Raw genomic sequence first — 27,159 nt, 5'->3', positions numbered from 1 at the left:
CATCTTTGCCTGTTTTACAAATACTTTAATGAAATGTGCTCTGATGAACTCACAACGCTTGTTCCCCTTCGACATATACAGGGTGGAACGATACAATTGTCTCCCTAGAAGAGACGACATGATTCCATTTCTGTTCAATGAAAAGCGATTTTATTTTGTTGCAGACCATTTACTAGTTGGGCAGTTATGTACAAATCCTAAGAGTGATAGGAGCCTTCTATCATGTCTGAAAGTGACAATATTCAATGAGAAAGATCGAAGATGCACCATTGTAAAACACATGCTCTCTACCAATCCAATAACAGGACTATTGTCAGGACCCAAAAACTGCATCGCTGGATTGCCACAAATAACAGAGACATGACAAAGTTTCCAGCCACGGTTATGGTCTTTGGTGTGGTTTCAAGTGAGGGCCATATTATGCCGCCTCACATCTTCAAAGTCGGCTTGAAAGTCACCACCAAAGTGTGCCTGGATGTGGTGAAGAGTGTGGTGATCCTTGGTACAATTAAGTGGCTTCTGGCAGATCCTGGGTTCGGCAGTAGGACTCGGCACTAACCCACAAATCCAAAGAGACCTAGTCTTGGCTTCAGAAGGAGTGCTATGACTTTGTACTCTTCTCTCCTTCCTGAGCCGAACCCACTTGATTATTTAGTTTGGTCATACATCGCACAACACCAACGCCAGCCTGATCACCGCCATCTGCCGAGCATTCACTGAGTTCCCACTGGCGCTTGTGGAAAAGGCATGCTCTAGTTCTGAACCTGTATTGAGGCCGTGATTGATGCTGAAGGCAGCTACATTGAATAGATGTCAGCTCTACTACATAATCAAGTTACCTGAATTGAGTTCCTGAGATACACTGAAGGAGTGGGATTTTCCTGCTAAACTAGTTTGTTGTGGGGCGAGCAGGTACGTCAAGAAGATACAAGCATAATGATTTTGTCAGAGTATATTCCATAAAAATATTTGTAAAACAGGCACAAGAATGCAATGTTGCAGCAATGAGACAGGAGTTGGAGCCTAGTTGACAGTGTAAGACTGATTCGATTTGAAACTCTTTTTTGAACTCTGTTTAAGAGGGAAAGATTAGTGGTAGATGCACCAGCCTAGATGTGGTAACAATACTTCATGCATGGGTTAATGGTGGCTATGTATGCAGGATACTTTCAAGTTCGAGTAATTCTCTAGCATGGTAGAGCTAACATACCTTTTTTGTAGCAGACTTTGCAATGTCCTCAATATATTTGTTTCATGAAGATATAAACATTAAAAAATTCTACAAAAAGTTTTCAATTTTCTTTTTTTTATATTTACCATGTACAAATTTAGAATCGTTAATCTAAAATTAAAAACGACATTCACTTATTCCTTCAGCCAATCAACTGTACTGTGGTATTAAAGATTTTCATAATTATCTCCCCTTTGCTATAACTCTTTGATAAGATCTACAATTAAAGACTTCTGCAGTTACTTCCCCTTCATTATAATTCTTTTACCACAAATTATTACTTGGCAAAGGCACCCTTGACCTCATGTTAAAGATGAGTATAATTCTGTTCAGTCCAAGGAGGCTATTCTCTTAGGTATTACCACCTTCTTTAGAAGACTTGGTTTATTGCTGGGATTATTAGGGATGCCAATGTGTCTGATCATGGAAATTTTTGCATCCATTTAGATTTGTCCTCCTGGAGGAGTTTACTTCCGTACATTAAAAAAAATCATATTTTGTTATGTTTGCACTGCAGAGGTGCATATTTGGAGCACAAGAACTGTTCGACATTATGACTGAATCTTGGTGAGTAAGACATAGAATAAAATAAACTTTATTTGTGTGAAATATGGTTGGATTTCAGAAAGGATCATGAATTTTATTAACAATTGCACGGTGAGTGGCATTTTTTGGAGGTCACTCATTTCATCATCATCATCATCATCATCATCATCATATGCAGTATTGGTCTTCCTCTTCCAACTGCCTCTGCTATCCAAGAATTCTATCTATTCTTTCAATTTGACTGTACCAAAAATGTGTCTGCACAGATCTCCCCACAATGTCCAGATTTGATTTTCCTTGGAAGTTATGGATCTAAGGCTGTCTTTAAGCAACATTACACATCTATTGTATCATTCTCATATCATTTCTAGCCATGCAACGCATGTCATCAACTGTCACTAGCCAAGTTTCACTTCCATACATAATTACGCTATGTTTACATGCCTACTAGACTGCCTTTGGTTTACTATGGTAACGCTATGCTGGTTAGTAATGGCAAAAAATGCTTATTACTTCCATTTCTAACTCTTGCAATCACATTAGCATCTGCTTCTTCCTGTGCTCTAATAGTACCAGCAAGATAAGAAAATGTAAAAAAAAAAAACAAAAAAAAATTGACAGGACTCCTCTTCACTTCAACCGCAATTTACACTAACAACTCTTAACTTCAATGTTTTCTCTCAGTTACCAAACAATCAACGCTGTCCTTCCTGACCCTTCGTTCTTGTATAGGTATAAGAGTTATCCGTCTCTGACAATAGAAGACAACCAGAGTGATCTTCCCCGGACAGGAAGGTAACCAGAGTAACCTTCCTTGATTTCTTTGAATATGGAACACATAGGCGTACCTATTTGTATTTTGTATCAAGCTCACCACGAGCCGGAAGGATACAATATTTCACTTTAATTAACTCTTACACTTCTTAGCTTCCCCTAATATGAAAATTAATGCCCCATATAAAAAAGAATGCAGCTTCAAACACAAATTTGTTACTTCTGTTTCTTTTCCCGATTCTCGCATCTAACATGCCAAATCGATGTGTAGCCGTTTATGTGAGTAGTTTCTTCTATGACACAAAACTTCTGAACTACTTTGGATAGCATTTCTAAATTTTTTTATATAAGTATTGGTTATTTGTATCATTTGGATTCTTTGTTCTCATCTTTAATGTCATTTTCACATTTTGGTCGATGTAATCTCCGACCTTCTTCAGGTGCATCTTGTTCGTAATGTTTTTATCGAACTCGGGAATCTGGTTAGAATTTTGAACAGAACCCTTTATTTATTTCATGGCAGTAACATGTACTTGTTCCATCATTGGAAAAAAAAACAATTGTAAAAGTGATTTTATCATTAAAAAATACAATTTCAAATTGCTTAGGACCTCTACCCAGTCATGGCTGATGGAAAAAGAGCATGCAACTTCTGTGAAGTAAATAAAGGTTTCCGGTCGAAATTCCACACAGATTCCAGAGTTCGACAAGATATTCCTAAAAAAAGGCAGAGATTACATCAACTGAAACGTTGTAAAAATGACATTCAAGATGAGAATAGTAGTCCAAAGAATGCAAATAATACGAATACTTAAAGAGCGCCATCATCCAAATATACTTTTTCCACATCTGTATTATCATTCGTGTTCATTGGCTTTTTGCACAATTTTGATGATTATCATCTCTAAACAAACCTGTAATTACTCAACGCCACAAAAAAAAAAAAAAAAAAAAAAATGGAGTTGTTCTCTTAATTTATCTAAAATATTTTTCAATGATTTTCAATGATTAATAAGATTCTGCAATCGATGAAAACTTACCCCAGCTACAAGGCTTAAATTCCTGTTATACACACATCTTCGCACTGTCTCATTTCTGAAACAATTCTCGTACACACTGATCGAGTTTTTCACCCTTTCGTGGAAATTTTCCAGTGATTTGTTATAAAGACCGAAGTAAAGATAATCAGAAAATAATCTGAAATGAAAAAAAAAAAAAATAATAGTGAACAACGGATTTCAAAAGTTTTTGCATTTTATTTAAACATCTTTATCTTTAATGATGCTAGCACATAAAGTTCACCGTGACATTCGTTTGGGTTGGTATCTACCAATATTTTGTTTAATTTTTAATTTTGGAACGATTATCAAGATTTCGCAGGTGACAGTTTCATGTCAGCCATCGTTTATTCTAATGCAGTACTTGTGTTTCGATGTAAATAAATAAGCAAAAACAAACAAACAAACAAACAAAAATTACTAAAATAAGTTAGAATCACATATCTTTGCTTATAACTAATAACTAATGTTTTCATTTTTTTATACCACATTTTTGTTTTGTTGTCTACACTGCAAAATAGCCAAATCTTGTGAAATCTGATTATATATATATATATATATATATATATATATATATATATATATATATATATATGTATATTCGCAAAATCAAGACAACAAAATATAAAATAAGAACATCATTTGGTGTATTTTCTTATGCGTTACAATTGTTTCATAACTATTTGGACAAATTTATATCTATCATTTTAAAACATTCCAGAAGTAGCTACTCTTCAGACAGTAAAATACATTTGTTATACATATATGAATATATCCATAATCCCTATTTTAAGGGATTAAGCAGTTGAACTCACCTCCTTACCATCCTTTTACTGTATTTTTATTCATATGATGACCTTCGAATTGAGTGCTTATCCCACTTTCGTATTTCTACTTTTTAAATGATACTTCAACCATTCCCTATTTAATTTATTTATTTAATCTTTTAATGTTTTTAAAAATTTTTATAATTATTTTTTCCTCCCCAATTTACTTATTTTATTAATTTATTTCCTAAATCGTAATCTTCAAAGTCTAGTCTATATATGTTCAACTATTCTTTTCTCGATCTTCCATAGATCGAATAAATATTTATGTTACGATGTCCTCGTTGTTCCCTTTATATGTTATCTCTTAAGAAAGAACCATAATTAAAAGGTTTATTTAAATAATATTAATCAAAATTTATTTTCATCCCATATTGGGTATGTAAATAATATAAATTTTAAATTTATCTTTTCAAGTCTTAATTCTTATCTAAGTATTTTATTTTTATTTTTAATATTTTTCATGAATTTTTGTTAATTTTAATTGAACATTTATATTTTGCAGAACATTATTATTATAGCATATAATAATAAGTGGAAACATCAATCCTAAAAATGGTAAAACCGCTTCTTGGTGAAGATATAAAACAACAAAACAAATTAAGGCAGTCCAAAAGGACTTAGAAGCAGGCTTTTGATATTTTTAGAAAAGAAAAAGTGAAAGCATCTTTTTTCTGCAGAGAAGTGAATTGGTTGAAGGTTCGAAGTCGAACGCTCGGTAAAAAGGAAATCTGGATCTGGTAGCCCTAGAAAATCGACCACAGGCTTATATCAATTGTTTTGAAGGATCGAAAGAAAACTTATGCTGACCATAGCAAAGAATTCAAAACAGGTGCTGAAAATTCTCTTTCTAGATATACAATATCTAGACGAAGTAAAGAAATAGGATTTTTTTCTAAAAGGTGTGCAAAGAAGCCATTTTTATCTAAGAAGAACAACAATGATAGAAAGAGATTCTTCTCGTGTTATGTCAAGAAAGATACAGAGTGGTTCAGGAATGGTTTCTGGTCAGATGAATCAAGATTTTTGTCTTGTTAATGATACTCCCGAATGGTGCAGTCGAAGAACTGGAGAAAGATTTTCGCCAAGTTGTATAAAAACGACAGTTAAACGTGGGAATGGAGAGATAATATTATAGGGAACTTTTACTACAGCAGGAGTTGGGGAACTTATTAGATGTGAGAAGTCAATCTATGCAAAGGAATACATTCGAATATTAAAAACAGGATTGTTACCAAGTATCCAGAAGCTGGGAATATCGCAGAACATTATTTTTCAACATGATAATGCCCCTGCACACACTGCTAAAGTCACAAAAAATGGTTTTCTGATAATTCAATCGATGTGATGTTTTGGCCAGGTCAATGCCCCGATTTAAACCTAATCGAGAATATTAGGTCCATAATATCTTGTGCATTGGATGGAATAACTTTTTTGAACAATGACAAACTGTGGGAAGCTGTGCAAAGCGAATGGAATAGCATCGTTCCTCTTTGGTTGGTTGATTGTCTAAAATGATTGATCTTTTAAAGAAATCAAAAGAGAATGTGATCCCATCCTAAGCATTTATTAAAGTAAATGTCTTGTTCTATTATTAGTCTCGTTTAAGTTTCCTTGTTCAATTGTTCTTTGTTTAATATAGCTTTTAGTGCAATAAAATGTATAAAATTTGTTTGGCCCATTTTTTTTTGCTCACGAGTGTATGTATATATTCACTCTTATTTTTGAATGTCTTACACTTATCCGCTGAATCATGTGAAATGTGTGAGAGTGAGGTTGTTTATTAATCAGAATAGTCTGATCCTTGAACAAGTAAAAGATGACTATAAATGGTTACTTTTGACTTGTTCAGGGGTCAGACAAAAGAAAAATAAACAATTTTGTACTAAAAATATTTTGGTTTCTTGTTTGAATAAAATCATTTTGTACTGTAGCAAGATTTTTTAAAATAAAATTGTTGGTGATTGTACAGTATGGACACAGATAAAAATATAATTCCAAGTAAGAATTTTTTTATATACTTGCATATCAGGAAAAAAAAAAAAAGAAAGGAAAGATAATCGAGTATAATCAGTTTTCATATTTTGCTAATTCGCTATTAATTATTACTTGATTAAATAATAGACTGACTTATCCTGCTTTATGAGACTGACTTATCTCCCCTGATTTACAAGTCTACTTGATTATTTTTCTTAATTTTTGGTGTAGATATATAGTTTCTCCTGATACGTAAATATATAAAAAGTTTTCCTCTTAATTCATTTGGAATTGCGATTTTTATCTGTGCCCTATACAGGAGAAGCACCTAATTATTTTATCATAAAATAAACTTTAACAAATATCATTCGAATAAAGTCTGCAAGAATTTTGAGAGCCTAAAAACTTTTGTTTTTAGATAACTATACAATCTTACTGCTTATCAGTTTAGACCACAACTTACTACTAATTATTACTGATATATATTACACACACGCACACACACACGCACACACACACGCACACACGCACACACACACGCACACACACACACGCACACACACACGCACACACGTTAGTGATGGGACGATTCTAATATTTTTCCTGATTCTGATACAATCATCAATTCCGTACTAAATTCCCGATTCCAATTCTTTATAAACCTTTTAAGGGATAACAACAAAGTTGCTAATAATTCCTGACAGTTAAAATAATCGTTTCAGGCATCAAAAAATAGTCACAAATTTTCCCCGATTCCGATATCCCCAAAAGTTTTGACTTTTCCAATTCCGACTAATCATCCTAACATTATATATATAGTTTTAATGAAATATTTCCAGGTTCGACATGATACACCCGAAGGCCGGAGGTTAATTCGGCCAAAACGTTGTGAAAATAACATTCAAGATGAAAACAGTAGTACGAATAATCCAAAGAATTTTTCATCCAACTATTAACGGACTGCTATGTGCTTGCATTGTTCATCTCGCTACATAGCACAGCATTTGAGTGGTTCATCTATATAAATAAAACAGTAGATGTATGCATGTCTGTAAATAGTTAACCGATAAACTCTTAAATTAATGGTCGCATAACACACAAATGAACAGGAAATCATAATCATACACCAAGGATGGTTTATAACGAATAAAATCTTTGTTTGGATGGATGAATAACGCATACAAAAATATGTCGCCAAGTTGAAATGCAAAATGTTCATTTCAACTTACCAACATATTTCTATTACTTTTGCGTATGCACAAATTCATCCATATCTTGAAGTGGTTTAATTTTAAATCGTTCTTATCTATCGATAGCTCAAACTGTAGGGAACGCGTCTGGAGCAATAAATGTCTTGGTTTTGATTCTAGCTGATGGCATTCAAATCATTTTTTTTTTCAACTTTTAACATCAGAACTATATATTAGGTAAAATATAATATTTAATAGAGAATCAACTCTGTAATAATAAATACGAAATCTGCATGAATTAAAATACGTTTAAGCATATTTTACGACCGGGCAAGGCCAGGTGTCCCGTGCTAGTTAGAATAAAAGAAAAGAAGATATTTTCTTAATAAGCTCGTAAACCCAAGGTCTATTTTGTTTTACTTACCTATCGATTGGATTTCTAAGAATTACAATGACTTTTATATTTGGGGTCATGTGATGAATATAGTGGGCAATCAGAAGATCCGGTTCCGATTGATTCGCATTGCCAGGCAATCGATTCCAAAAGTCATTATCCCAAAGAGTTGAGGCACTGGCATCACCTGCAAAAGACAAAAATATAATCCATTCTTACTTTATTTACATTATTTCTTAGATATACTTTCTAGTTACCATTACTTTTAATGCAAGAGGATTGAACGACGGAAGACATAGTGGCAAAAGATCCTAGATACAGATATTACTTCAAAGCAAAACTTTTTTTGGTTACCTTGTATTTAAGATTCGTTATTACTTATTGAATATACTTATAATTCATTATTTTATATCTAGCATGGTCCGTGGAAATTCAATGGAATGAGAAATATTTAATCAACAAATGTTTTGATAAAGCTGGTATTTTTTATGGATAGTGCAAAAAATGAGCTTTTGGACAGAAAAAAAACCTAATAAAAGGCACAAATATGAGTTTATAAACATTTCTATGAAAATAGTATCCATTGTATTTGAAATAAAGAACTGATCCAAATGAGATTAATTAAATACTCAGAAAATATTGTACTACATAGTTCAATACAAATAATACATAGTTCAATACAAATGATATATAGTTCAATACAAATAATACATAGTTCAATACAAATGATACATAGTTCAATACAAAAAATAAAATCACATTGTAAGGAACAATCTTTAATTTACTCTTTCAGCCTAGCACCATATGGCACAAAATGTGTTTTCTTTTATTTCTTTCGAATGCTCCTTTTTTACATAACGTTTTGTGACTATTTTTTTATCAGTGAAGAACTATTATGGGTTTATTTCTCACAATAATCATCATATATTATGATAAATCTCAAATGCCTGTTTAAATGTATGTATGTTTGTATGTCTGCCTAAAACTTTCGACAGAGGCGACGAATTTTCACAAAATCGATATTGTTTTGAAGCCCGACCCTTCTGACGACAAATATCGAAAAATAGGCTAAAAACATTAATTACTTCACCCTCAACTGGGCACTTTTCTACAAGGAGGGGTCGCTTTTTTCGTCGAGATTTTCGAAAGTCACCCTCTCTTGTCGATTGACTAGCCTTAATTGAAACATTCATTGTAACGTGCATCCAGGAGATAAGCGCCCGCGTGTTTGCGTGTTGTGTGGGTACGTGGGAGAGACGGATGAGGGGAAAAAGACTTACCTCGAGATCAGCTCAGCGTTACCGACCAAAAATAGAAAAGAGGACTAAGATGGCAACCGCCGTCTTTTGTAAAGTATGATGTCTCGCAAAGTCACACGAATTCTCGGAATATGCAAATTTAGCCGGCCTAGAACGAGGATAAAAGCGGGTGAGGGGAAAGACGTGGGCGAGTGACGATTGAGTTGGCTGGGGAATCGTGTGGCTGTTGCTTCTTGTGCCGTGTTGAGGATATCTTACCGTGTTAAAGAGAGAGTCGGGCGCCATCTTGAATTTTTCCTTACATTTTTTTCTTACAAGCTATTCCGGCCATTTGGCCTCTAGGACTATGACCGAGTCGAAATTTGACTTAAAGCTCATACCCGAGTTTGACGGGTCCACGTCCATCGTCGACTGGGTTGAAAGGGTCGAGCTGGCGTGCGACCTTTGTGAGGTGAAAAGGGTACACACTGTAATTCCCCTGAGATTGGCTGGGGGTGCCTTGAGTGTATATCAGCAACTCAGTGCTGTCGAAAAGGGAGATGTCACCGCAATTAAAGCTGCGCTGTACAAGGCATTTGCCATGGATCCTTGTACGGCCTATGAAAAATTTGCTTCCCGAAAACTTCTACCGGAGGAAAGCGTGGACGTTTTCTTCGCTGAGTTAAAGAAACTCGCAGTTCTGTTCGGTGGAGGGGTGTCGGAGCGGACGCTCGCGTACGTGTTTGTGGCGGGCCTTCCCACTCGGGTGAAGCAGCTACTGAGAGCCTCAACCAGCGTTTCAACAACGACCATGGAACACTTGATGGAACGTGCTCGAGCCATCATCAAAGATGAGGAGGACCTGGGGGAACCAGTTGTGATGGCGACACAGACAGGCCAGATTGGCGCTCGGGAGATTCCGAATCAGAACCCTGCAAGCAATGGGAAATGTTTTCGCTGCGGCCGACGCGGACATTTTGCAAGGAATTGCACCAACAGGGGGCGTGTGTGCTGTTTTAAGTGTGGCGGTTTGGGGCATCTAGCCCAAAACTGTGCGGGAAACGTATCAGGGGAGAGGACGTCAGCGCCGCCCTGCTCCCCGAGCAAAATTTGAACAAGGCGCAACCAGTAATAACCGTCTACGTAAACAGGATACCCTGCTCAGCACTTCTCGACTCAGGCTGTTCGCATACTATAGTGAGCACCAGGCTGTGTCCAAGTTGGACTAAGAGGAAGATCAAAGTCACCACGATAGGAGGCGAGACCCAGACATGCTGTGGAGCTGGAACTGTCAAGATCTACACGGACACCGGTGCAGCCACTAAGATCAATGTGCTCGTGACCCAAGGAAATCTCCTGGGGTTTGACCTGTTGCTCGGATACGATGCCATCAAGGCGCTGGGGGGAGTCACAATTCATCGGGATGGAAAGGTGCGATTCTTAGTGGCCCCAGTGTGTGCAGCGCTCCATATCGATCGGCCGGATTTTACAGTGGACTACGACTCGCGCAAGAGGGCCTGGATTGCATCTTGGAAGTGGACCGAGGGAATGGCACCGACTAAACTCAAGAATGGGGTTGCAGAGTAGCCTATACCCAGTGAGGCCCGAGCAGAATACGAAAAGGAACTAAAGGCGTGGATCCAAGATGGCTGGTTAATCCCCTACCCTGAGGACAAGCTTGGGCCTCCGAAGGGTCTAATACCCTTGATGACAGTAGTCCAGCATAACAAGTCGAAAGTACGGCCCGTGCTGGACTATAGGGAGCTTAACAAGCATATTGAAGCCTACACTGCCGATGCTGACGTATGCGCCAGTAAGTTGAGGGAATGGCGTCAGAAAGGCACTAATGTCTCAATATTGGATTTACGAAAAGCCTATTTACAGGTGCGAGTTGATGAGACGTTGTGGCCGTTCCAGACAGTTTGGTTCCAGGGGCAGAGGTACTGCCTTACACGCCTTGGCTTCGGCCTAAATGTGGCACCACAGATCATGAAGACTATTGTCAACACAGTATTGTCCCAAGAAAAGCCCATGAGGGACTCAACGTCAGCTTACATTGATGACGTATATGTCAATGAAGATGTACAGTCTGCGTCGTGTGTCAAAGAAAAGTTGGCTCAGTTTGGTCTGGAATGCAAGAATCCCGAACGTTTAAGGGAAGGAGCACGTGTATTGGGATTGGATGTTTATGAAGAGGATGGCACCCTACAATGGAGGCATGGCAGTGAAATTCCAAGCATCCCCAACCTCGTTACAAGGCGGACCGTTTTTTCTTGGTGTGGAAAACTTGTTGGTCACTTACCGGTCTGTGGCTGGCTCCGCGCAGCTGTTGGTGTGATTAAACGCAGAGCAAATTTAACAACCACGGGTTGGGATGACATATCCGATGATGTCCTACTAACTCTGATGATTAAAGAGACACTGGAGAGAGTGAACACGAAGGACCCTGCCTGTGGGCGGTGGTGTGTTAACGGAGACAACGTAGGTGTTTGGGTTGATGCCAGTTCTTTGGCGTTGGGAGTATCGTTGGAGCAAGGAGGAAACGTGTTCGAGGATGCGTGTTGGCTGCGGCCCGTAACAGATTCTCAGCATATCAACCTGGCAGAGCTGGACGCTGTTGTAAAGGGGGTAAATCTGGCCCTGCAGTGGCAGTCTAAGAAGTTGACCTTGTACACAGATTCTCTCTGTGTCTACCACTGGGTGTCTGACACACTTTCAGGACGGACACGAATCCGTACCAAGGCAGCAAGCGAAATGTTAATACGGAGAAGGCTAGACACGCTAAAAAACCTGGTATCTGAGTATGAGCTATCACTGAGCGTCACTCTGGTGCCATCACATTGTAATCGTGCTGACCAACTGACCCGTGTACCTCACAAATGGTATGAAGCCGCGAAGATGGGAATGGAGATTACTGCTCGATCTTGTGCAGTTGCAATCGACCCATGTCAAATACAAAAAATTCATGCACAGAGCGGACATCCGGGTATCAAGAGGACCCTTTATTTTGTGAGGCGTGCATACCCAGCAGTGACCAAGATGGATGTCAGACAGATCGTCAGAAATTGTGAGGCTTGCCAGTCTATTGATCCTGCACCAGAGCGATACAGAATGGTCGCTTGGAAGTTGAGAGTGTGTGGCAGCGGCTGGCCATGGATATTACCCATTACAGTGGCAAGCCCTTTCTAACTCTCATTGATTGCGGGCCTACGAGATTTGCGGTGTGGCGGCAGATGACCAGACAGGATTCAGCAAATGTTGTTCGCCACCTATCATCCATTTTTTTTGAGCGAGGTGCGCCGGAAGAGCTCCTGACTGACAATGATGCAGCGTTTTGTAGCCAGCAAGTCCGGCAGTTGTTAGATGAGTGGGGCGTCCGTCTACGGTTGCGATGTGCGCATGTGCCATCAGGAAATGGCATTGCTGAAAGAAGCCATCGCAGCATCAAGAGAATTGCTGCCAGGAAGCGATGTACTATTGCGGAAGCAACATATTGGTACAACATTACGCCAAAGGACGGGACGTCCCCTTCAACCGCACCTGCGAATGCTATTTACACGTACCGAGTCGGAGTGAAGGGAATCAACACTATGCAGCCAACCGACAAGGGAACATATAACAGATATGAAGTGGGAGATCCAGTGTGGGTGCGGCCTCCAGGAAATCGGTGCACCGACAAGTTTAAGCGAGGACACATATCTGGAGTGATTAGCCAGCAGTCTGTTTTGGTCGATGGAACCCCACGACATGTGCGAGATCTTCGCCCAGCTACCGAGGTGCGTCATACAACTACAGAAGAAAGCAGTGAAGCGTCTAGCGATGAGCTGCCGATGCACGGATTCAGTGAGCCCCTTCCAGAGACTGATAGCGATACTTCATCTGATGAGGCGGAACCAGATCCAGAGCCCGAATCTGAAACAGTGAATGTACCTCTTCGCAGAAGCACACGCACTAAAAGGCCACCCCCCCCAGTGCTCTCTATGTGATCATCAGATCAGGGGGGAGTGTAACGTGCATCCAGGAGATAAGCGCCCGCGTGTTTGCGTGTTGTGTGGGTACGTGGGAGAGACGGATGAGGGGAAAAAGACTTACCTCGAGACCAGCTCAGCGTTACCGACCAAAAATAGAAAAGAGGACTAAGATGGCAACCGCCGTCTTTTGTAAAGTATGATGTCTCGCAAAGTCACACGAATTCTCGGAATATGCAAATTTAGCCGGCCTAGAACGAGGATAAAAGCGGGTGAGGGGAAAGACGTGGGCGAGTGACGATTGAGTTGGCTGGGGAATCGTGTGGCTGTTGCTTCTTGTGCCGTGTTGAGGATATCTTACCGTGTTAAAGAGAGAGTCGGGCGCCATCTTGAATTTTTCCTTACATTTTTTTCTTACATTCATTACTTCCGGTTTGGTGATGAACGCAACAGCAAAGACGTCACGTTTTTGTTTTCACGTTCTTTTCCTCCTTCGGGGTACGAGTTAGAGCTTGCCTGCCTGTCTACTACCACTTTTTTTTTTTTTGCTCAATACACCTCCAAATACCCGGACACCGCCGGGCACACAGACTAGTATATTATGATATTCGAAAACGACACCTGAAAGGGAGGTCACTCATATTCTTATCTAGGGTTGCCAGATTGGTCTTTTCAGAACAAAATTTTGCAAATTTAGCCTTTTTTTGAAACAATATGGCTTATAAAAGATGTATTTGACTTTTTCCAAGCGTAACATATGGACAAGTATTATATAGATTATTGAAAACGAGGCTACATTAAAGGGAAGTCATTCATATAAATGATATACTAAGGATTCGTTATGACTTACTCGTTATTTTCTTGTGTTGTTTATCCATCTGTATTTTTTCTGCTGCACCATCAAATAAATCGATGTAATTACTGAAGGAACTATGGTTTGTTTTCCCTGAAAAAGAAAAATGTTTTAACGTTAGTTATTTACCCTTTCGATTATTACGTGACCGATTTTCTGTAGACTGCAACATAGTTGAATTAATTTGGAATTCTTTTTGAGATGAGTAATTTGTATAATTTATTTTATTTAATTATTTGTGGACTATTATTCTCATCTCTTACAAGATGAGGATAATAAATTATATAATTAAAATAAATTATAAAATAATATAAATATATTAATTAAATATTAAATAAAATAAATTATGCAACGTGGTTGTCTTTAAGTCAAATCTTAACAAATACTTGAATTTCATTAAGCAAATTTTGACCATTAATCATTTTCAGTCCTCTCATAGCATTTTTCATCATCCAAGTAACAACCGGTCGAGTCCAAAAATTCATTACACAAAGTTAAGACGTCAGAAGTGAACTCAGTTTAACTAAAATATGGAAGGGACTGAAGTCAGTAAGCTTGAAATGAAATACGAAACCATATGGAAAAACACGTTTCATTGTTTTGAATTTGTTTTTAATTATAACAAAAAATATATTATTTCATGAAACCTAGCATGTAGACCCGACGTTGTCCAGGATTGAATGAGGACCAACAAATGTTTCACCCTCCCATACTTTTATTGTCATCGAAATCGGTGAAATCGCCCATTTTTTAATCAAATCGATTGATTGCCTGTTCTAGTTTGAGACACCTTTTTTTTAATGTACCGAGAGGAGGCTTCACATGCCTCTGTGCAGTTACTTACTCCACAATATATTGTAGTCTACATTGCACCGTAGAGAGTTTATTTCATAAAATTATCTGTAAATAATGGCTTCACTTAAAGTTTAAAATGCAAAGTTCAGGTATCATAGTTCAACTGTGCTCTAAAAAGAAACATTAATTTTTAAGCGCCCTATCTTATCAAAGAATCTACAGTTGGTTTTATTGGTGAGGCCTTTCTGCTTGTGCGGTAATAAAACTTTTCAAATGCACTTGTGATGTAAGGTTATATAAAAGTGTTAACTTTGAATTCTGACTTCAATCGGATTTTTTTAATTATCAATTTTCGATTCTTATCAGACACATTCCGATGAAAAAACTATGCAAAAACACTTCCAGACAAATCAGGTATCTTTGTGGAAAATTTAAAAAACATCGCTCAGCCGTTTCTGAGTCCACATGGAACGAACTCGCACAAATACACACAATTTCTTTTATATAATGGTAGAGCAAGAGATTTATTGATTTCTTTATATACTTTTTAGTAAAATAAAATTTATCTGGCACAATTTGCGGTAAACATCATGTCGCCTATTCTTCCCTTCCATACATATTCGCAAATGATTGAGTCAGTTTTGTAGCTCCATCTAATAATTTTTTATCGCACCATTCTTGTTCTCAGGTGGTTGAGTGCTTTCTACTAGAGGCAGGGTGTTTCTAAACCTGGGAGAGGGCATCAGAAATGAGAATTCCCATGTCAGTAAGAGGGGGTCCATTCTCTAGCATCAGACGCCCCGGCTGATCCACAGCTATAGTCCATTCTCTTCTGTAGGGGATTTGGCCCACACTCAAAGATACCTGGTATCACAGGCGTGGCGTGAGCATAGGAAAACGTTTCCCAACCCCTAACAAAAAAAATAAAAGAAAATGGTATCAGAAACAGCATCAAGGCGAAGTCGAATATAAAAATTAAAAATATGGTTATATTTAACATAGCAAGAAATTATGAATCCTGTTTTTATTGTCGACGTCTTTTTTTGTGTGTGTACCGATTCAACACACGAGTCAAGAAAGTGATAAATGAATGAATTGTCTGATGTTGTTGAGAATGTAAAAATATTCTGATAGTTTTACGTCGAACCTCGACCATGTCCATGTTATTGTTGACAGCATGCTGGCTGGCTTCAACTGACTGGGTTTCGCGTGCAGTGCTTTTTTTTATAGGCTACAAACCGACTCCAGCGAAAGCTGTCAGAAAAATATTTTTGAAATTCGCTTTCTTTGAATGCCGATTGGATGAAAAGTAGACACCCTGTCACGTGATACTGCTCTGGAATACGTCTGCGACAATTACCAAGTTTTAGTTTTTATGCCTGCAGAATTTGTGTGAGTGTAGATAACAGATGTACGCACAACTGGAACGCTCCTTGTCCAGCCACTTTAATATCTGTGGCATGTCGCTACACTTCCTAAGATGTTCTCAGGGATTTAACATAGCTGAGGAAGCTTCTCGATTTTAGTAATTGAACCGTTCACGTACATGAAGGAGATGGTATTGTGAATTCTACTCGACAAGCAATTTCCCGTCTCGTATCTTTTGCCATTTGCAACTGATAACCAATTAATATATTAAAAATAAAATTTCAACAGACACATTATGTGAAAAGAAAATATTTCATTATTCCTTTTGGATTTCCCCCACTCCCATACATCGGAATGAATATTAGTTGATAGACCATAGATCTGGAGGGTCTGTGAGAATAGAAAGACTGACGAGGGATAGCACTAACCAGACCTTAACTGGAATGGTACATAGAATATGGGAAGGTTTATTGTTACTCAAGAATTAAGAACACAATTTTAAACGGTTATTGAGAGAATAGTAAGTGAATTGCAATAGCGATGAACGATGAAAAGAAAATGAACGTACTGGGGATTTAAAGTGACTTTAATTTGATTTCAGGAAATATCTAGTTTTACCAGGAATAAATTGCTAATAATGATTCTCACAAGAACACCTGAATAAGATTCTTATATATATATATATATATATATATATATATATATATATATATATATATATAAAAGATAAAATAAAATATAAAAATATAAAAACTTAGATTATTTATTAATTCATCAAAAGTTTAAAAAGAAATATAACGAAATATTTTCCTTGTTCCATGGAGTTTCAAAACTTAGACTCTTTTTTCTTCAGAATAAGCAAAATAATGTAGTTATCTGAAGAAAAAAGACGCCTAATTTATGAAGCTTCATGGCATAAAGAAATAATGTTTCTTTATATTTCTTGTTTTTGAACTTATGATGAATTAGTAAATAATGTAAATGTTTATTTGTAACCATTTTATTTTGTCTCATATTAATGCTATATTTATAATAGTGAACATCCCTTTATCAAGATAGGATCTAATATAAAATATCTTCATTAATACATAGATCAATATTAATAGACACACACACACACACACACACACACACACACACACACACGCACACAGTATATATATTGAGCATTTACTTTATCAGTCATCAATACGCAAGTAGAGTTAGATAGTAAGTTTTGAAAAAATACATATAGCAATTAGGCTAGACATAATTTTTTTGTATTTCATTCTCGTAAGGATTCGTCAAGCTATTGCATGCAATCGATGTTGCTTCGATTCCATGCAATAGCCTGACGAATCCTCACGAGGATGAAATGTGGAAAATAGAGCAATAGAAAGAGCATTCTCAAATAGAGAGAAAAAAGCTGAGACAGAGAAAGTGAAATCAATACGTACATAATTGTTGAAATCTTATTCTTGTCCACCAATGAGGTTCTTTCCGCTGACACTTGACAATATCTGGATGAACATTTATGCGACGATAGAAATCTGTGGTCCCTGATTTTGGCATCCCTGCGATATAGAAGTAAGGCAGGCATCGAATTCGCTTCGGTGGCTTTGAGCTATCACCCCTACTCAGTAGCTTACCCCATTTTGTTGTTAGTCGGATCATTTCTTTTTGTATCGACTGGGACATGTGCAAGTAGGGATTATCCAAGTAGACGCCGGCCGAGTAGATGTCTTCCAACCAACACGGGTTCCGATAGTTGGGCAAAAAGGAGGGTGGACGCTGTAGGTGGAAAATAATGAAAAAAAAAACACTATCAATATCTCCATCCAAACAAAATGGTAATCAATACCTCCATTCTAATAACATAGCAATAAATACCTCCATTCTAATAACATAGCAATCAATATCTCGATTCTAATAACATATCTCTGAATACCTCCATCCTTAAAACATATCTCTGAATACCTCCATCCTTAAAACATATCTATCAATAACTCCATCCTAATAACATATCTATCAATAACTATATCCTAATAACATATCTATCAATACCTCCACTCTAATAACATATCTATCAATAACACAATCCTTATAACATATCTATTAATAACTCCATCCTAATAACATATCTATCAATACCCCCATCCTAATAACATATCTATCAATAACACAATCCTTATAACATATCTATCAATACCTCCATCCTAATAACATATCTATCAATAACTCCATCCTAATAACATATCTATCAATAACTCCATCCTTATAAAATATCTATCAATAACACAATCCTTATAACATATCTATCAATACCTCCATCCTAATAACATATCTATCAATAACTCCATCCTAATAACATATCTATCAATAACTCCATCCTTATAAAATATCTATCAATAACACAATCCTTATAACATATCTATCAATAACTCCATCCTAATAACATATCTATCAATAACTCCATCCTCATAACATATCTATCAATAACACAATCCTTATAACATATCTATCAATAACTCCATCCTAATAACATATCTATCAATAACTATATCCTAATAACATATCTATCAATAACTCCATCGTTATAACATATCTATCAATAGCACAATCCTTATAACATATCTATCAATACCCACATCCTAATAACATATCTATCAATAACTCCATCGTTATAACATATCTATCAATAACACAATCCTTATAACATATCTATCAATACCCCCATCCTAATAACATATCTATCAATAACTTTATCCTTATAACATAGCTATCAATAACTCCATTCTTATAATATATCTATCAATAACTCCATCCTTATAACATAGCTATCAATAACTCCATTCTTATAATATAGGTATCAATACCTCCACCCAATAAATAAAATAGCTATGAACCCTTCAAATGATCATCAATACTTCCATCTAAAGTGCTATTTGATATTGAAAACAAAATAGCTCTCAGTAGATCAAAACAAAATGACGTCACTAAAATAAAATGGTTCTTATATCTACTCAGGATCTAAATACTAACATGTATCTTGATTTTTGTTATTTTGTTTAATTTGTAAGAATATGTACATATTTGGAAAGATAATTCAATGAAAGAATATGTTGTTAAAAAATTTATGGTGCAAAAAATTGGTCAGATATCTTATGAAATGTTAAAATATCGATCCTATAAATGCTTTCAATATTATAACTCTTACATTTATTAATAGCTATCTATAATAACCCAGTGCTGCACGGGAGTATTTGAATCATTCTTTTTGTTTCGTTTTTAAATAAACCTTTTTAAATAAATTACTATTCATCTTTTTAATAGGATTTTGAAAAAACATGATATATTCTGCATTAAAAACAACGATAATGCAAATCCTCAAGAATATAAATTCTCGCCGAAGAAGAACTTAACGATATTTATCGATTAATTAAATAACATTGATAGGCTGCAGAAGCATTTGTTTTGTAATTCTTTTCTTTCAAATAAAGCACATCTATTCTATAGATCGTAGATTTAAAATAACGTTCTTATTCAATGATATATATAACAGTGGAGCAAAAAAAAATATATAATGGTATTAGATTATATCTTTATTGATGAATAAAATTGAGTATAATATGTGTACAACCTCTCTTTTCATAATTAAAATTAAAAAATTTCCCCCACTCTCTATCTGTACCTAAATCAAAACGCGGATTCCATGAACAACGCTTCTTTCTTAGAACTGCACGCCTGTGGAACTCTGTTCCGTCTGCCTGTTTCCCACCGGACTACAACTTGGATGTCTTCAAGTCCAATGTTAACAAATTCCTACTGAACCGTCCCCTTAAGTAAACACTTCATCAAATCTCCACACTAACGTAATGTACTCGCAATAACCCTTATCCCTGAGTGGCTTCCGGGCCTTGATAAGTGGTGATCACTGTTTAAAAAAAAAAAAAATTTAAGGTTTACGTTAAATTTGATCCTTAATGCTTAAATGGATCATTCTCTGAGGTGAAAATCATGTAGTGAATTTCGATCAAAACTGGGATAAGGGTTCTAAACATAAGGTTTAGTATCAAAATATGTTGATTTTAATCTTATCTTCGAGTAGCCTCTTGGACTCGATAAGTGGTGATACCTATGTAAAAAAAATCTTTGTAAGTGGACATAAAATTAGTACAGAACTATTGCCTGAAGAATTTTACCCGTCCTGTGACGAGTATTCTAGTCTAATATATAAAAGTCCATATGTCTGTCTCCATATTTTCAAACTATCTCCTCCGAAACTAAAAGTCACATGGGGCCTCAAAGGATAGGATTTATTCCGGACCATTCTTTTATGGGTCTTTAGCCGGTTAAAATAGTTTTTAAGGGGTCAAAAAAGGGCAAAATTGAAAAATAATCATTATACATTTTGTACATTCAACTTAGTTTATTTTTAATTTTAATTTAAAAAAAGTTCATATGCGTGCCACGTTGGTACAGTGGTAACGTCACCAGCTTTGAATGTTACAGTTTCGATTCTGGCTGATGGCACTCAAATATCTTTTCTTTAACTTTTGAAATCATGACTATAATTATATATATATACAAAATCCGGACGAATTAAAATATCATATTTACGCATATTTTTACGCTCCAGCAAAGCCCCCGCCCCCCCGCTCCCCCGCTAGTGATTTATATGCAGAAATGTTTGGAATACTGTTGCCATATTTGACCTGGTGAATTTATCTCATTTGAGGTTTTTTGATAATGTGCAGAAACGTATCTGTAATTTGATTGCCCCACTCTTCTGTACAACCTCTCTCATGGACCTGATCCGTTTTCTATAAATATTATTATGGCCGGTGTTCTTCAAAATTGTCTGATCCATGCCCTGCGTCTTTTGTTCCAGCTTGTTTGGCTTGTTGGTCTAGTGGTCTTCATCAATTCGTTGTTTTGACAACTCATTGTAATACAGCTTCTTATTCCAGAAGCTTCCTTTCAAGTACTGCAAGGTTTTGGAACTCCTCACTGTTTTCGAAACTTCTATCTTTGTAATAATCAGCTTTCGTTCTTGTTAGCTCCCTACATCAAGTGGCTTCACACCTTGTCTAGAGTTATTTCCATAACAAAAAAGATTATTATTAAAAAAAAAGTCTGATGAAGAATAATAATAAAAAAAAAGCTCCAACTTACCTTATTGATGAGATCATTCTCTTTGGTGATGATGAAATTACTGAAGTTTAACACATTATTCGCTTTCGGTTTGTTCACCACGTATGCCGGCTCCTGTGTATTCTTCCAGACGTAGTTGTGGACGAATATACAGTAAATTGTGACAGTAAGGATGCAGAACAGGGCAAGCTTTTTACTGTTGGGCATAACAATTTTTTATAACTTGTTGCTGTTTCTTACATAGCAGGGTAAACAGCCTGTAAGTAAATAAAAAGAGAAATGTTTAGAAGCAAAGACGGACATAAACACGGCCATCAGAGAGGTGACAGTGACTAAGTGGTTAACGGCACGGACTGACGACATGGGTTTGCCAAATCCAAACAAGTTCGTTCCACAGAAACACTTTCACTAGGCAATCTTTATGGAACCTTCCATAAGTACCCGGCTAAAAATTCTAATTGGAAAGATATCGGGGAAACGAATGGCAACAATAATCATCTGATTCACACGAAATGAATTGTGCTCAACATCAACAACATTAATAAACATATACATACACAGTAACTTATACATGGTGACCAAAAAAAAAAAAAACGGGCCCCAACTCTAAACTAAACTTTGGTCATAACTTGTTTATTATATTCAAAACATCACATCAAAACACTAAGGTCTTTGGGCTTTTTTTTCTCCGTTCTACAGCATATGTTCTAGATGGCCTCCATTTAGCTTTTTTTTGGAGGGGGGTCACCCTGTATGCTTGTATGCGTTTCATATCAAAGCTATTTAGTCAGAAATTTATCATTAATAGACGTTTATATATAAGAGAGTCAAACCACATTTTCCCTATTTTTTTAACCGAAATAGCTTTCCTAATAACATAAGCACATGAAATAATCTGAATTCTATCATTAAAATTATATTCTAAAAATTAGCCAATGTTCTTAAAGTTTAATATTTTTAGGCAATTTCATCCATTTTAATATTAAATTCTGATTGATAATCTATTTTTATCAGTTATAAAGGAAGATGAACCGCCCCCTTAATTAAACACTTCATCAAATCTCCACACTAACGTAATGTACTTGCAATAACCCTTATCCCTGAGTGGCTTCCGGGCCTTGATAAGTGGTGATCACTGTGTAAAAATAAAAAAATACCCTGACGTTTATAACATCGAAGAGACATTTGACAAAATAACGTTTTTTTATGTATACACTATTAGACTAGTGAAAGAGAGACCTATTAAGAAATATACACATAAGATGCTAAGATTTTGTATAGAAGAAATGAATTACATTTTAAAATTTGAAAACTTGCAAGCAAAAGAATTATTTACAATCTCTTTAAAGGTAAAACAATTCTAGGAACGTTCAGAATTTCTATAGAAAATCATTGTATGAAAGCAATTTGAAAATGGAAGATTCAAATTGAGCATCAAAGTACATGAATACAATATAGATCAATGCCAATAGTGCATTGAACAGTGCTTGTTTTTATGTTCTTTTCTATGTTTTTATGTTTTCATAGAAATTTTCCACCTATCAACTCGTCAGATACATTAAATTTCTATAAAGAAATAAAATCAATAAATGTCAATAATGCATTGAACAGTGAAATATTATATTTAATTAGCCGTTTGTGTAATCAATCAATCATCAATTAAGTAATCGATCAATCCGTTAATTAATCATTTTCAGTTCACAGACTATTGGCGTTAGATTCCACTGGATTCATGTATTTTGATGCTGAATGAGAAGAGCTTAAATTTGAAAATCAATGGGTTAAGGGTATTTTTTTAAAATATACCTTGCTTAAACACTTTGTGATTTAATAAATTTGAGTCATTAGTAAATGTCCAATTTTATTTTCATCATTATATATGTATATATATAATTAGACATTCATAAAATTTATTAAATCATGAAGTGGTCAAGCAAAATATATTAGGATGGAGTTCCTCCACACTTTGAAACAAACGAGTATGGAATTAAGAGTCATGTGTATTTATATATATTATAATGACTATTAAAAACGTAAATAATACGTTATGTATATTATAATGACTATTACAAACGTAAATAATAATATTAGGTTGGTGTAAAAACAATATCATTTTTGGACGTTGAACTCATGTATAAAACATTTTTTCACCAACCTAATAATTAGAAGAGAAGAAAGAAGATGAAGATTAAGTAGATGAACAGAAGAAAATTAAAATGATACGTAATTTTATATCATAAGCGGAAATTATATAATAGAAAGTTAATACCGGAAGTAGATATAATTAAAACGGTATAATAAAACGAACGACTTTGTTACGGTTTCTGAAAACAAAATAATAAAAAGTTAAAAACAAACAAAAAAGGAAGAGAAGGAGAAATAGAGGACTAATTACCAATAAGATTTATTTCTTTATATTTGTTGTAAATATTGTTTAAATTAATTATTTACAGAATTTTGAAAAAAAAAAATGATTTAATTTCCTTAATATACAAGTCTTGATTATCACCTACAAATGAATATAATGAAAAAGATCTGTGAAAAAAAAAAAAAAAAAAAAAAAAAATGGATTAACAAACAATTTTCAATGTTGGTGATTGTGTGTTTTTTGTTTGTTTTGCTTATTTCAGAATTTACATTCGCTTGATGAACAAAATGCGAATGTAAATTCTGAAATAAGCATAAAAATTTGTGTAACGTTACCCAATACGTTGTAGACCCAGTCGCAAAGTGGACAAAGAATAGAAAAGAAATTAAACTCGTTTTTTTTTTGTTCTACACCATTTATTTCCTCAATCTCCCACCACGTGTGACTTCTTGTTACGGCTGTGACGTCTCACTTGATCATCTTTAACATGCTCTCTTTTTTATAATTTTCTTTGTCCTTACCGTGACATCATTTTGCTCACGGCTCGGTATTCGCATTTAGCCGTCCACGCTATGTTACGATTGTTTGTATAAAAATGTTTTTCGAAACGAATTTGGGACATTTTCTAAATTATATATATCACTTCCAGCCTAAATAATCGGTGCTACCAGATCACGCTCTCTAAAGGTATCGGCTTCCCGACCAAAAATGCACCAAACATCGATGTTATTGTTTTTTCCCTCCATTTTGAAAAAAATCAATGATGTTCTGCAAAGCCATAATAGAAGACAACAACTTTCCTCTACAAAACGGTATAATTAAACAGCATAAATATAGCTTTGAAAATATGAAGGACTTCAGGCTTAACCGGAAACGGGTTAAGATACCATAAAACAAACGCTAAACCTTATGAATAAATATTTGAAGATATAAATAATTTGAAACATAAAACTTTTATTAAAATTAATGTATTCGGCATTAAATACCCGGAGAGGATGAATACGCCGTAAAACAAAGCAGTCAAACGAAAGCAAACTGAATAATTGAAATTTAATCAGATTTCGGGTTTCTCGCTTTTACTTGCGATACAAAATATGAGAACGTCCGTAGTATAAATCAGGGTTTCCCAAAGTGTGCTCCAAAGAGCCCTGGAGTTCTGTGAGTGAGGCTGATGGGCTCCGGAAGGCCTTTCTTAGGACTAAATGCTTTATATGGAAAGATTGAAGGGTTGCAGACAGTTAATTATTGATCTTTTTTACTAGAAATTTACATAACTACAGATATAAAGAGTTTCAGGATGGTTCATATTACGTGCTTAAAAATGAGTGTTGAATGTTAAATAACTATGTAAAAATAATACGAATGGAACGTTTAACAGATTTATTTACACGTTACGATTGACTTTATATTTTTAACCACTGGAAGTGCGATGATAAATATTTGTTTTGAAGCATGTGTCTTCGTCTCGGTGTCATGGCGAACCCCCGTTTATCCAAAGGCGATCACTCTTTTCTGTCTAAGGGAGACAGCTCTTTAGTTTAACCCTCATAATTCATGCAATAAATAAAAAATAAATAAAAATAAATAAATTGACAAAAATTACAACAATCTTTGATTAATCAAGAACGAAAAATGGTTGTAAACATCATTTATTAATGTTAACATTTAAAATGAATGTTTTTCATTAATATTTTAGAAATTATCTTGTTAGTTCTCCGTCAAAAACTTTTGTCTTGTTCAGGGTGACCTGAAGTTTGAGAAACTCTAGTGTAAATGATCATTGTTCTCGTCAGTTCGATGGCCAAAAGACCCACGATTGTTTCCATGTGCCAGAATGCCTGAATTGAAACCGAAAGTTTTATACGTGAACCATGCAATTCAAATATGAATATTCTCACTATTTCATGCCACGTTCCCATATTGTCGCGTTTTTACTGAAACGTTCTGATATACGATATCTTACTTGAAATTTTTGAACGAGGGTAAAAAAAAAGGTTTCCACCTGTTCCACAGCTGTGGAACATTTTCAGACATTTTTATTTCTTATCGTCACCAAAGGCATTCGTCACTAGGCCGCCTTCTGCTTTATTCCTTACTCTTTTTCCCTCATGGAGAACACGACATTTCTCTAGGCTCAAAGTATGACATTAACGTCATTGGGACAAAATGTTCTTTATTTGAGAAGTTTTATGCTTCAAGAGTTATGAATAACCCAACCCCAAACACGCTTTTCTTACATTTCTAGATTTATGTATACTAGCAAGTCGCCCAGCGTTGACCGGTCGTAGCACATGCTTAAGTATATTTTAATTTACACAGATTTAATATTTATTATTACAGAGCCAATACTTTTGATTATTATATTTTACCCAATATATATTAAAAATTTGAAAAAAAAAAAAAAAGTGATTTGGGTGTTAACAGTTAGAATCGAAACAAAAACATAGCTATCCAGCCTTATTCGTTATGCTCTGTGAGAATTTCTCTCCCAAGGTTTTTGCCGTTGGCAGATGGAAGAAAACAAAACAGAAATTACAAGCTCACCTTTAAAACTTCGACGTAAATTTTATTAAAGCAAAAAGATCCAAAAGATGCGCCATCTTCAGCTATCTGCCACTATGGGCTAGTAACGTCCCAGAAGGGATAATAGTTAATCTTCGATAAAGGCTGGGTAAAAATTCCACTGACGAAGAAATGCGCAGGTTGAAGTGTTGAGGTATCTTCCAAGATGGAAGCTGCTGATAGCCTCGTGGTGTCCTCTTTGATTCTGTCCAACGGCGGACAAGGCAGGTCATACTGTAGACCTTAAATTCGTCTTTGACAGGCATTAGTTTGCATAGAAGAAAGTCAAATGATTCACAGAGCACAAATCGCGCAAATATATAAAAATTCGCCCCACATAAGGGCATTGGTGTTTGCAAATGATAATATTTCACCCCACATTAGAGCATTAAAACGTCTCAAAGCAACAAAGTACTTTTGATGCTTCGAGCTCCAAGTGAGAATTCGATTTCATCCAACTCTGCGTCTTTTTGAATTCTGGTGATTAGAAAGAATAAATTTGGCACCAATAACATTCTCGGCTGTTAATATGCAATTTGATTGGTTCAAACAAACCGTCCAATAAAAAGTCTGTTTATTTCTGCAGAATTTCTTATAACTCTGAGCAATGTCCATACGCATATAAGTTAAAAAATAACGATTAACCTATAAATGTGTATTTGCGGATGTGTAGAATAGAATTTTAAGTCTACTTTCGCTTGCGAAGTTCCAATTGAAAATAATTACCCTTTATAGCTATTTTTACCGGCTAAAGAATTGAATTCGTTCCACATGTCCAAATACTCTATATATCAATTTTCATTTCTGTAAACCAAAAATTGACAGAACTTTGGTACAGACTGTTCCTAAGATAGATAAGGTCACCCACACATCTATT

General features: G+C 35.6%; 1 protein-coding gene across 3 annotated transcripts in view; it reads right to left on the bottom strand.

The window, feature by feature from the left end:
• The window catches only part of LOC145283542 (carbohydrate sulfotransferase 15-like), a 373,389-nt gene that overhangs the window by 4,403 nt on the left and 341,827 nt on the right, over positions 1-27,159 (bottom strand). For all 3 annotated transcript variants that reach the window (XM_080132411.1, XM_080132412.1, XM_080132413.1), the window contains 5 exons: positions 21,374-21,609; positions 17,656-17,989; positions 14,054-14,149; positions 8,028-8,184; positions 3,592-3,748 (listed from right to left, as the gene is read on the bottom strand). In XM_080132411.1, the coding sequence (XP_079988537.1) occupies positions 3,592-3,748; positions 8,028-8,184; positions 14,054-14,149; positions 17,656-17,989; positions 21,374-21,559 (930 nt within the window). In that variant the 5' untranslated portion in view covers positions 21,560-21,609. The remainder of the gene's footprint in view (positions 1-3,591; positions 3,749-8,027; positions 8,185-14,053; positions 14,150-17,655; positions 17,990-21,373; positions 21,610-27,159) is intronic.

The sequence above is a fragment of the Euprymna scolopes genome, chromosome 8 (assembly GCF_053919585.1).
Source record: "Euprymna scolopes isolate OS-2025 chromosome 8, ASM5391958v1, whole genome shotgun sequence".
NCBI lineage: Eukaryota > Metazoa > Mollusca > Cephalopoda > Sepiida > Sepiolidae > Euprymna > Euprymna scolopes.
Note: the sequence above shows the minus strand (reverse complement) of the source record. Positions and strands in the feature narration are given on the sequence as shown.